The 13,165-nt window shown below is 48.2% G+C and overlaps 1 protein-coding gene across 1 annotated transcript; it reads left to right on the top strand.

The window, feature by feature from the left end:
• Positions 1-2,181: 2,181 nt before the first annotated feature.
• On the top strand, positions 2,182-5,160 carry LOC140065257 (protein BTG4-like). The gene is made up of 5 exons (XM_072112855.1): positions 2,182-2,354; positions 2,927-3,061; positions 3,155-3,410; positions 3,691-3,795; positions 5,131-5,160. Exons 1-5 carry the CDS (start codon positions 2,182-2,184, stop codon positions 5,158-5,160), a joined length of 699 nt encoding a protein of 232 aa, XP_071968956.1.
• The last annotated feature ends 8,005 nt before the right edge of the window (positions 5,161-13,165 follow it).

Raw genomic sequence — 13,165 nt, 5'->3', positions numbered from 1 at the left:
TGTCCTGGATAGCGGCCTCCGCTCCTGGAGCCGCTTCTCTCTGGTTATTAGTAACTATGAGGTAGATAGATGATAGATATGATGTAGATAGATATAATACAGTAGATATCAGACAGGTGAGTCTCCAGTCTTGGAGGGGGGGGGGCAGGGGTTGTAGGGACCCCTGTATGATGGGATGTTGTGGGCGTGGCCTGTAGTCAGTGAATAGACATGTGATATGGATGACGCAGTGTAGGCCCCGCCCTCTGCCCCCTGCCCTGATATAAGCCGGCTCCTGCCTCCCTCCTCCATCACTCGTGGTGAAGACCCTGCACAGCGCACACCTACCTCCACCATCACCTGTAAGGTAAGTGACCCCCAGGCACCTCAGGTCTCACTGCAGACCATGGAAGGTTCTCTACAGGTTTTATCTATTTCTTATACTTTACTTTCTTACTTTTGGAGCTTTAGCTTTTCCCTTATTTGTCTGTAATGAGGATCTTTCCTTCTTCTCTCACATCCATCATCATCTCATCATCATCTTATCTCTGCTTTCCTCTATTTTACTTTCTTACATGTGATTTATATTATAAGTTGTAAATGAATCTCATCTCCATCTCTATGGGGGTCATTTATCATTTCTTTCCCTTGTGGTTTGTGTTTTTGCCCCTTTTTGCTGTGTATTGGCTGTTTTGTGCCGATTTTGCTCCTTTTTGGAATGTTATGCTCCATGTTTGCCTCTTTACAGATGTTTGCACCTGATTTATTACTACTGCCCCTATATGGGTACAAATAATTTCGTAAGAATACGCCAGTCCTGACCGCACTTCGAAAAGGCAATGGAGGGATTTGTGCAACAAATTGCATCTTTTTTAAAACTTGCGCCTAATAAGGCTAAAAAAACCTGCATTTCACAAAGAGCCAAAACGACAAAGACAAAAAAATATACTCACAGCTAATGACCCCCAATCTCCTATCTTTCCATATATCCCGACATCCCATAGGGAAGGGGAACAACATTTTTGTTTATATATATATATATATATATATATATATATATATATATATATATTTTTTTTTCTATTTTGGTTTCTTAATTTCATTCATTTCAATGTTATCTGTACATCTCATCTCTCTCCATCCTCTATCTATCTCTCATCTCTGTCTCTCTGTATCTCAGTCTTGGTACCACTTTAGTATCCGGGGCCTGGGCCCCTCGCTCTAGTATCCGGGGCCCCTCGCTCTAGTATCCGGGGCCTGGGCCCCTCGCTCTAGTATCCGGGGCCTGGGCCCCTCGCTCTAGTATCCGGGGCCTGCACTCTCGCTCTCTGGGTGAATAATCCACCAGTTATTTATATATATGTATAACTTGTCATTTCCATCCACCAATTATCTATGAAGAAAGTTCTGGAACATTGGGGGTCATTTACTAAGGGCCCGATTCGCGTTTTCCCGACGTGTTACCCGAATATTTCCGATTTGCGCCGATTGTACCTGAATTGCCCCGGGATTTTGGCGCACGCGATCGGATTGTGGCGCATCGGCGCCGGCATGCGCGCGACGGAAATCGGGGGGCGTGGCCGAACGAAAACCCGACGTATTCGGAAAAACCGCCGCATTTAAGAACCGAAAATGTGTCGCTGGGGACCCGCTTACCTTCACTCAGACGGCCTCGGTGAATTCCGGCGCGTTAAAATGCTTTTCAGCGCAGCAGCGCCACCTGGTGGACGGCGGAGGAACTACCTTATTAAATCCCGGCCGGACCCGAATCCAGTGCAGAGAACGCGCCGCTGGATCGCGACTGGACCGGGTAAGTAAATGTGCCCCATTGTGTCTGCACATGGAAGTATTTTCTGGATTGCTGGGAGCGCTGCCTCCTCCATTTGTACATATGTAAGGTCCAAGCCCGGACTTGTGGCCCCCAACCTTGTAAGGTTCACCTTGCGCTGCCAGGACCTTCTCCTATCCATCTCTTCTCTCTCTCCGCAGTTTTTAGGGCGCTCCCTATTTCTCTTTGTATAGAGGAGCTCGGGGTCTTTCCTGTATCCGGTCTTGTTGCTGCTCTTCCCATATCTCCTCCATCTTTCTAACTCCCCCCCCCCCCCAATATCTTATAGAGATTTATTTTTCTTACTAAAAGTTGACCTGTTCTTGTTTCCCCCCATAGATATAATGGCCTCATATACATTCGTCCCCCTGGAGATGAGAGAGGAGCTGTTGGCCGGGGTTGGTTATATTAAGACTCTGGCCAACAGATTCCAAAAACTGGACCCAATGAAGATCAATATATTCGGAGACAAGGTGTTAGAAATACTCTCCAAAAAATACACTGGACACTGGTACCCGGAGAAGCCAATGAGAGGCCAGGCCTACAGGCAACGCACTGCTCTGATATGTGGTAACATCCATCAGAATCTCCCATTTAGATCCATTACCAAAATTCCTAAATCAGTAATTTGCCTAAAAGTTTCCCTCACTTGCTCATTGAATAAATGGAATAATTCCCTGTATATGAGCCGCAGCGTCCAGGAAAATACTACAAATGGTTTTCTGACTGATCTCTGACAATGTCATCCTGCTCCATAGTCGCTTCTAGAGAATTTCCTACATTGGGTTTTGGCATTTTCAAAAATTCTCCAATGTTTTTATATTGTTCCATTATTGTTCTTTTTAGTAATCCCAGTTTTGTCTATTGGCAATAATTCTAAAAATTCCAACATTGATCCATCAGCTTCTCACATAAATGACTCCATTGTTCTATCGGGAGATGAAAATATTCCCAACTTTTTATATATTGGACCATTATAATCAAAACAATTCTTCAATGTTTATAGTCTGTAGATCCATCCGGATATCTAGAAAACCCATCATGGATCCTCATCTCTAGACGACCTCATGCAGGTCCATCAGGATCTTCTCTCTAACGTGTAATATTTGCCTATTTCAGGTGTATCCGGGTGAACAGACATGACCGGGAGGAGACCATCCTGGAGGCCTGTGCCCATAGTGGCCTCAGCTACCAGGACCTGGACCTACCCAAGGAGATGACCCTGTGGATCGATCCCTATGAGGTCTCCTGCCGGTGAGTTGTCCCTCCTCCTGTAATACTCAGTAGGGCTGGTGGTGGATGTTTCCGGTACTAATGACCGTGTCTCACATTTCTTTCTATGGACAGATTGGGTGAGGATAATTATCCTTATACGGTAGCGAGCTTCCATCCAAAGAAGCCGCGTCTTCCGGATCGAGCAGGAGAGGAGAAGGTGTCATCTGGACCCGGTCCTGTCACTTCCTCCACTCCACCACCAGAAGATGGCGGCTCCACAGTCCCATCATCACCAAGTCTGAGTGGGGAAGACAGCGGTATAGAGGATGGGACTACTACCCCCACCAGACCAGGGAGCCGCAATGTGGAGGATCCAGTCTCTATACCGGTGAGGAATGATTAACCTGACACTTGTAGCTGAGGGGTGATGACGCCCCGGGGGAGGTGGGGTATGGGGTGATGACGCTGTGGGGGTGCAGGGTGATGACGATCTCGGGGGTGCAGGGTGATGACGATCTCGGGGGGGGGGGGGGGGGGGGTGCGGGGTGATGACGCTGTGGGGGTGCAGGGTGATGACGCTGTGGGGGTGCAGGGTGATGACGATCTCGGGGGTTACAGCGAGATGAGTTCCTATGATTAATGTTGTTTCTTTTATTCTGTCTCCTCAGGCCCCCCGAGCTGTCTTCAGGACCGCGGCCCCTCTCTGGATCCCCGGGTGGAGGGCCCCACAGTTCAATCAAAATTCCCCAGAAGACCACCTGGAAGGATTCTGGGTACAGGCCCAGTGGGGGGCAGATCCTCTTGGCTGATAATTAGGGGGGGGGGTCCGGGCGGGGGGTGTATATATATATTATAGAGATAATTGTATTTATTTTTGTTGTAAAGAAACTAAAAAACTGTAAATATTTATATTGTAATAAACATCTGGAGATAAATCGGCTGCTATGTCTTTAATGAAGGTGAGACCACACCCCCTCCTATACATACACAAGGGGGCGCTGTGGTCAGTGGGTCTGGAGAGTCCACCCCCCCCTCATATACATACACAAGGGGGCGCTGTGGTCAGTGGGTCTGGGGAGACCACCCCCCCTCATATACATACACAAGGGGGCGCTGTGGTCAGTGGGTCTGGGGAGACCACACCCCCTCATATTCATACACAAGGGGGCGCTGTGGTCAGTGGGTCTGGAGAGACCACACCCCCTCATATTTTCCAGAGAAAACTGGATCCCACACGAAATGTGATCAATAATTCCCCCAGATATATTCCCACAAGATAAGGATTTATGTCCCAGGTTGATGATTTAAAGGGAACCTGTCACCAGGAGACCCATTTTTAGCACTCCCCCAGTCCCCACAGAGCATAGGACATACACTGCCAAAGTGTTTTTGTGTTAAAAATTGGTTTTACAGAAGATATGTTATATTGTACCTTTCATTAGCATCTGCTGTGTGACTAGGCAGTTGCCAAATGGGAGGGGCTGGAAAGGAGCAGTCCCCCCCCCCCCCACCCTTGGGAAACATGTGACCTTTTCAAATATATGAATAACTCCCCTCACTCGGGATTGGCTGTAGAGGAGCAGGGGGCGTCGCTAAGCCCAGTGATGGGAGTTATTCATATATTTGAAAAGGACACATGGAGGAGCAGTTTCCCAAGGTTGGGGGGGGGGGACTGCTCCTTTCCAGCCACTCCCAAAAGGCAACTGCCTAGTCACACGGCAGATGCTAATGAAAGGTACAATATAACATATCTTCTGTAAAACCAATTTTTAACACAAAAACACTTTGGCAGTGTATGTACTATGCTCTGTGGGGACCGGGGGAGCGCTAAAAATGGGTCTCCTGGTGACAGGTTCCCTTTAATGCTACTAAATATTCATTATCTGCAACAAGAGATTTCTAATGTTCCACCCAAAGATCTCACTTGTATAGACAGAAAAGGGAATAAAATAATGACTATTCTAACGGGACTATGAGGATTTATAGATGTAGAAAACTTATCGAATGGAAAAGATAAACCAGGAACTGGGAAAGATCCGGAGACCAGATGTTTGGATCAGATCTAGAATTCATTATTTATTAATGTATCTTCTAATGGTTCTCCACAGAAAGTCCAAGAGACCGTAATCATCTTCTAACCGATCTCCACAGGAGGCTTATATGGACCAGACCCAGAGAAGTGGAGTAGGAGGAGAACCGGTGGAGGAGGCTTATATGGATCAGACCCAGAGAAGTGGAGTAGGAGGAGAACCGGTAGAGGAGGCTTATATGGATCAGACCCAGAGAAGTGGAGTAGGAGGAGAACCGGTGGAGGAGGCCGGAGACTTCTCACATGTATCTGATGCTCCTCATATATTGTCATACATTTACTTGTTCCTCCCACAGAATAATCACCACGTGTCCTATGGTTCTGCCGGAGAGGAGGGAGGAACTTGGGGCCGGTGTGGACGGCGCCAAGACTCTGCTCAACAGCTTCTAGAAAATGGATCCGGTGCTGGTGGATTTATTCCGGGATAAACTGGAGGAAAGACGGGAGAAGAACATGAAAGGACAAACTAACGATCCACATTGGTCCATCCACAACTCAACACATCCCTATGACATCAACTATAATATTTGTGTTGGTGCTTTTGCCTATAATTGTCAGTTCCCGTACCCCCTCCCCATGATCTCTCCATCATCTCCCAAATTCATAAATTAAAGTTTTCTTTAAAAATGTTTCATATTAGGCAAATCCCCTTTCATTCCAGCTGTCCAGGGAATCTATACTGACACCTCCCAAAAATCCTACTTCCCTCCACCTCTAAACATTTTTTTGAGAAATTCCATAATATTCCATTGTCATGCACAATAAATCCAGCACAATTTGAATATTGGTCCATTTTTAGGAATTTAGGAATCTTGGCCTATAGGCACCTGCTAATATTCAAATTACTTGGTTTCTCCAAAAACTTCCCATCTGCATCGTCTGCGAGGGGCTTTCTGCATTAATAAAGGGAAATGTGTTGAACTTGTGATACAAGTCTGTAGAATTAGCAGCCCCTGTAGGTGTCACCCCTGAGCAGGGGCACCCTATGGGTCCACACCTCCCAGATGACACCCTAGACCAGTGATGGGGAACCTTTTAGATGCAGAGTTCCCAAACTACGACCGAAACCCACATATTTTCGCAAAGTGCAGATTCAACCATTTAAGCAGTAACTTCTTACTCCCTGCTCTGTTACAGGTTTAAATTGTATAGGCCCCTGAGGACACCAATACAGGAGAAGTAAGGAGAAGAAGTTTGGATTATTATTGTAGCTTCCTTCTGGGGTCCTGGGCTGCCTGGGACTGCAAGAGGCCTTGAGTCCTGTCTAGCGAAGTCTGTGCTGGGGTGATGGCGGGTGCCCATAGAGAGGGCTCCGTGTGCCACCTCTGACACCCGTGCCATAGGTTCTCCACCACTGCCCTAGACAATAACCTATAGTTAGTGTCACAGTCTGCAGGGACCTCTGAGGACTGAGAGCTGCAGGAGGGGGAGGAGAAGGTCCTGGAGAGTCTGGATAAGGTGAGACGTCTCGGCTACTAATTACCTTCATCACTTACCCCGCAGTCACATGTCTGGGTGCAGCCAGTCCCCCCGGCAGCAGGGGGCAGCAGTGAGTCACTACAGTGAGTGGGGAGGACACTCTGCCCCTAGTACATGTGTATGACAGACGGAGATAACCGGCTCCTGCACTTTCCGGCTTTGGATGTGAATGTGGTCGTGACGCCTGGGGGAAGGAGGGGGAGGGAGAAGCTTAGACATCACCGCGGGGTCAGCAGTCTCCTCCTGTATGTAAGGAATATGGAATAGACTCCAATACAGAGAGATGGCAGGAGAGCCAGGACAGGTGCAGGACCTTCCCTCCTGCTGTCATGAACACATCGAGTACCAAATATACCAAGTAATCAAATATAATGAAGTAATAAAATATAAAAACACATGAAATCACAATTCATCTCTATTACATATAATATCCGGGGTATCACACCCTGATAATATCTGCAGGTGGTGCTCAGTGTAATATCTGCTAGGAGGTGCTATCAGTGTAATATCTGCTAGGAGGTGCTATCAGTGTAATATCTGCTGGGAGGTGTGGTGCTATCAGTATAATATCTGCTGGGAGGTGTGGTGCTATCAGTGTAATATCTGCTGGGAGGTGTGGTGCTATCAGTGTAATATCTGCTGGGAGGTGCGGTGCTATCAGTGTAATATCTGCTGGGAGGTGCTATCAGTGTAATATCTGGGGAAGCTGTGGTGCTATCAGTGTAATATCTGCTGGGAGGTGCTATCAGTGTAATATCTGCTGGGAGGTGTGGTGCTATCAGTGTAATATCTCCCGGGAGGTGCTATCAGTGTAATATCTGCTGGGAGGTGTGGTGCTATCAGTATAATATCTGCTGGGAGGTGTGGTGCTATCAGTGTAATATCTGCTGGGAGGTGTGGTGCTATCAGTGTAATATCTGCTGGGAGGTGCGGTGCTATCAGTGTAATATCTGCTGGGAGGTGCTATCAGTGTAATATCTGGGGAAGCTGTGGTGCTATCAGTGTAATATCTGCTGGGAGGTGCTATCAGTGTAATATCTGCTGGGAGGTGCTATCAGTGTAATATCTGCTGGGAGGTGTGGTGCTATCAGTGTAATATCTGCTGGGAGGTGCTGGGAAAATCTGCTGGGAAGTGCTATCAGTGTAATATCTGCTGGGAGGTGCTATCAGTGTAATATCTGCTGGGAGGTGTGGTGCTATCAGTGTAATATCTGCTGGGAGGTGTGGTGCTATCAGTGTAATATCTGCTGGGAGGTGTGGTGCTATCAGTGTAATATCTGCTGGGAGGTGTGGTGCTATCAGTGTAATATCTGCTGGGAGGTGTGGTGCTATCAGAGTAATATCTGCTGGGAGGTGCTATCAGTGTAATATCTGCTGGGAGGTGCTATCAGTGTAATATCTGCTGGGAGGTGTGGTACTATCAGTGTAATATCTGCTGGGAGGTGTGGTGCTATCAGTGTAATATCTGCTGGGAGGTGCGGTGCTATCAGTGTAATATCTGCTGGGAGGTGCTATCAGTATAATATCTGCCAGGAGGTACTATCAGAGTAATATCTGCTGGGAGGTGTGGTGCTATCAGTGTAATATCTGCTGGGAGGTGCTATCAGTGTAATATCTGGGGAAGCTGTGGTGCTATCAGTGTAATATCTGCTGGGAGGGGCTATCAGTGTAATATCTCCCGGGAGGTGTGGTGCTATCAGTGTAATATCTGCTAGGAGGTGTGGTGCTACCAGTGTAATATCTGCTGGGAGGTGCTATCAGTGTAATATCTGCTAGGAGGTGCTATCAGTGTAATATCTGCTGGGAGGTGCTATCAGTGTAATATCTGCTGGGAGGTGCAGTGCTATCAGTGTAATATCTGCTGGGAGGTGCTATCAGTGTAATATCTGCTGGGAGGTGTGGTGCTATCAGTGTAATATCTGATGGGAGGTGCTATCAGTGTAATATCTGCTGGGAGGTGCTATCAGTGTAATATCTGCTGGGAGGTGTGGTGCTATCAGTGTAATATCTGATGGGAGGTGCTATCAGTGTAATATCTGCTGGGAGGTGCTATCAGTGTAATATCTGCTGGGAGGTGTGGTGCTATCAGTGTAAGATCTGCTCGGAGGTGCTATCAGTGTAATATCTGCTGGGAGGTGCTATCAGTGTAATATCTGCTGGGAGCTGTGGTGCTATCAGTGTAATATCTGCTGGGAGGTGCAGTGCTATCAGTGTAATATCTGCTGGGAGGTGCTATCAGTGTAATATCTGCTAGGAGGTGCTATCAGTGTAATATCTGCTAGGAGGTGTGGTGCTATCAGTGTAATATCTGCTGGGAGGTGTGGTGCTATCAGTGTAATATCTGCTGGGAGGAGCGGTGCTATCAGTGTAATATCTGCTGGGAGGTGCTATCAGTGTAATATCTGCTGGGAGGTGTGGTGCTATCAGTGTAATATCTGCTGGGAGGTAGGGTGCTATCAGTGTAATATCTGCTGGGAGGTGCTATCAGTGTAATATCTGCTGGGAGGTGCTATCAGTGTAATATCTGCTGGGAGGTGCTATCAGTGTAATATCTGCTGGGAGGAGCTATCAGTGTAATATCTGCTGGGAGGAGCTATCAGTGTAATATCTGCTGGGAGGTGCTATCAGTGTAATATCTGCTGGGAGGTGTGGTGCTATCAGTGTAATATCTGCTGGGAGGTCCTATCAGTGTAATATCTGCTGGGAGGAGCTATCAGTGTAATATCTGCAGGGAGGTGCTATCAGTGTAATATCTGCTGGGAGGTGCTATCAGTGTAATATCTGCTGGGAGGTGTGGTGCTATCAGTGTAATATCTGCTGGGAGGTAGGGTGCTATCAGTGTAATATCTGCTGGGAGGTGCTATCAGTGTAATATCTGCTGGGAGGTGCTATCAGTGTAATATCTGCTGGGAGGTGCTATCAGTGTAATATCTGCTGGGAGGAGCTATCAGTGTAATATCTGCTGGGAGGTGCTATCAGTGTAATATCTGCTGGGAGGTGTGGTGCTATCAGTGTAATATCTGCTGGGAGGTCCTATCAGTGTAATATCTGCTGGGAGGTGCTATCAGTGTAATATCTGCTGGGAGGCGCTATCAGTATAATATCTGCTGGGAGGTCCTATCAGTGTAATATCTGCTGGGAGGTGCTATCAGTGTAATATCTGCTGGGAGGCGCTATCAGTATAATATCTGCTGGGGGCTGCCGTGCTATCAGTGTAATATCTGCTGGGAGGTGCTATCAGTGTAATATCTGCTGGGAGGTGCTATCAGTATAATATCTGTTGGGAGGTGCTATCAGTGTAATATCTGCTGGGAGGTGCTATCAGTGTAATATCTGCTGGGAGGTGCTATCAGTGTAATATCTGCTGGGAGGTGCTATCAGTGTAATATCTGCTGGGAGCTGTGGGGCTATCATTGTAATATCTGGGGAAGCTGTGGTGCTATCAGTGTAATATCTGGGGAAGCTGTGGGGCTATTACTTACCTCATGGGATAAGTCTGTCAGGACCTGTAGTGTGTAGTTTGCTCTTTGACTCTTTGTGAATACTGGACCCACATTTTCACTGGTCCTGTCTGTGGAACAGAACCTTTGGTAGAACTCTGTGTCCCGGTTCTTGCTGTGGTGTCTCTGGGCTGGAGGCCACACCTGGGGTTATACTCTGATGATTGACAAGGTGGCCCCTCCCTGGGCTGGGGGTGTGTCTCTGGAGCCTGGACCAATCAGCTGCAGGGGCGGGTCCTGACCCTCCATATATACTCAGGTGTCCTCAGTCTGGACCTGCTGCTGCTTCCTCTGGGTCACTGGTTCTCTGTTGATACTCCTGGTCCTGGAGGACGTTACTGGACCTTGTGAGGTCCTGGGATGTGAGTTGGATCCTCCTTGGGATGTTGGGGGCTTGGAGCGACCCCCAGGTACAGGTAACCCCCCGGGGGGCGGATTATTATTGGGTCCGGTCCTCATGTTCTTATCACTTTCCTTTATGTTTGGAATGTTATATAATGATACATTTCTCGGGGACGATCTCTTGGGTTCAGAGCATGAAGGTTCTATGATTAAAGGGATTGTCCATCCAGCACATTAACCCCTTTCCATAGGATCGGGCCGGACCTGCTGATGGTGGGGCTCAGTGATGGGACCACCATGGACCATGAGAATAGGGGAGGGGCTAACTCATTGTCGCTGGACAATCCCTTTACATAAATGAAGAGGCTTCAGTGGTCCATATGAAAAATACTCAGGTTAACCCCTTGCTGATCAACACTTCATGGTAACTTGTGTCCTGCACCCACTAGAGGAGCCTGTGATGTGGGTGCACGTCCCCTGGTGGTTTTTGAAATCAGTAGCAGGTTGAACTTTTTTCTCTTTACTTCTGGTTTTGGCATCAAACTACATCTTAATGTGTGAACGCGCCCCAATGGCGTCTGCACGCGCTCAGTGTAAGGGTTTTGTATGTGAGGACGTGTAGCGCAGGATCTGTGTGTTATCCGCTCTGGACCCTTCCTGGTCATAACTAAAATACTGATGCAGAACCCTGACGAAATGCGGATCATGTGCAATAGTGATGGGAATCCAGGAGGGTGACACGTGACCACTAGGGGGCGCTCTGTGTGTGTAATCCAGGAGGGTGACACGTGACCACTAGGGGGCGCTCTGTGTATGGAATGCAGGAGGGTGACACGAGACCACTAGGGGGCGCTCTGTATATGTAATCCGGGAGGGTGACCACTAGGGGGCGCTCTGTATATGTAATCCAGGAGGGTGACACGTGACCACTAGGGGGCGCTCTATGTAATGCAGGAGGGTGACACGTGACCACTAGGGGGCGCTCTATGTAATGCAGGAGGGTGACACGTGACCACTAGGGGGCGCTCTGTGTATGTAATCCAGGAGGGTGGCACGTGACCACTAGGGGGCGCTCTGTGTATGTAATCCAGGAGGGTGGCACGTGACCACTAGGGGGCGCTCTGTGTATGTAATGCAGGAGGGTGGCACGTGACCACTAGGGGGCGCTCTGTGTATGTAATGCAGGAGGCGGCTCCGGGGCTTCTTGTGGCTCTTTGGATGTTACTCTATGACCGGTGGGCGATGCCTTTGTTGATGGAAAACCTCTTCTGTGTCTGAACCGACCCAAGTATCTCAGACTGTAAGTGCTTCATTCATTGTGTGTTTTCTGGTTGGGTGCCCCTGAGCAGGTAACATGCGGGTGCTCGGTGCTGGAGGTCTTGTAGGGCCACTTGTTAGAAGTTCTCCTGACATGGATACGTTGGACTATTGTGGTGACCTCCTCCTGCTCCTCGGTGCTTCCAATACTCAACAAGTCACTAAGGTGTCCGACACCTATAGGGGGCGCGGAGCCTTCTCCCCTCTGCTATACATTGTCTCACTGATGGGTGTTTTTATTATTTTTCTTATCTCCTGTTCGGAGCCGGAGTTTTGGATTTTTATCCTTTTCTGGAAAGACTAAATGTTTAGTTTTGGGTAGAGAGGACTTTATGTTGGAGCTGGCAGCGATCACTGGTGGTCTGCACACTTCGCCCCTGTCCTAGTGCAGAAGTATATAGCTGGGTACCTATATTGAGTCCCTGTGGCAGGTTTTGTACTTCACCGCCATCTTGGTTCTGACCCAGTTAGTATGACTTTGCCTTTAGCTGTTTGTCTTCCTGTCTGTATTCATCTCTTTTGCTGTGCACTTACCAGTGTAGGGACCGCCGCCCAGTTGCCGCCTGTGATTTAGCGCAGGGTCTGGCAAGTAGGTAGGGACAGGGGTTGTGGGAAGCTCAGGGCTCACTTTTTCACTCCTAGCACAACAGAACATCAATCCCTACACTAGTATGGAGGCCACAGATGCATCGTTCTGTCTGCTGCAGATTCTGGATCAGGTAGTGTTGTGTACTGCTGCAGAAACAGGGGAACAGCGCCTCCATCAGGTCAGCATCTAGGGGTAAATTCAGCTTTTTTATTTCCGGTCCCAGTAATTTCATAGTAACGTCTCTTTTGCTTGGAGACCCCCAGGTGAGGGCGTTTATGTGACTTTTGATGCTTAACAATTTTTGTAGATTTGTATTTGTTATGTGGATATTGTACAAGGACCCTGACAAGGCGGCACGTGCCGAGGCCACTGATGTGTCTGTGCCGGGGAAAGGCTCCTGTAGAGGATTAATGTACTGAATTTGGGAGCAATCCCTCCTAGGGCCCAGTTCAGACTCTGGTTTGTTTCCTTCAGTGACCTTTATCAGTGATCCTAATCCTAGTGCGGGAATAGAGGAGACTTCGGACTGTTCTTCCATCCGCTTCTTCACCTTCCACTCCAACAAAATAAACCCCAAGCCCTCATCCTGCGCCCCAAGTGTTGGTGTTGTGCTGCACATTATGTAGATAGTGGGAGTTGTAGTATTACAAAGCTGTACTGAAGCCGTATCCCATGATAATGGGGGGGCGGGGGTAGTCTCCAGATGCCACCTATCCCCTGGTCAGTGTCTCCACAGATGGAGGTGGTAAGTCTCTGGTATGAGGATGACTTCTCGTGGTGGAGTAGTTGACCAGTCTATAGCTGGATCCTTCTCCTGAGATCTTGAA

This window comes from Engystomops pustulosus, chromosome 6, assembly GCF_040894005.1.
Source record: "Engystomops pustulosus chromosome 6, aEngPut4.maternal, whole genome shotgun sequence".
NCBI lineage: Eukaryota > Metazoa > Chordata > Amphibia > Anura > Leptodactylidae > Engystomops > Engystomops pustulosus.
This window is presented reverse-complemented; position numbering and strand designations above follow the sequence as displayed.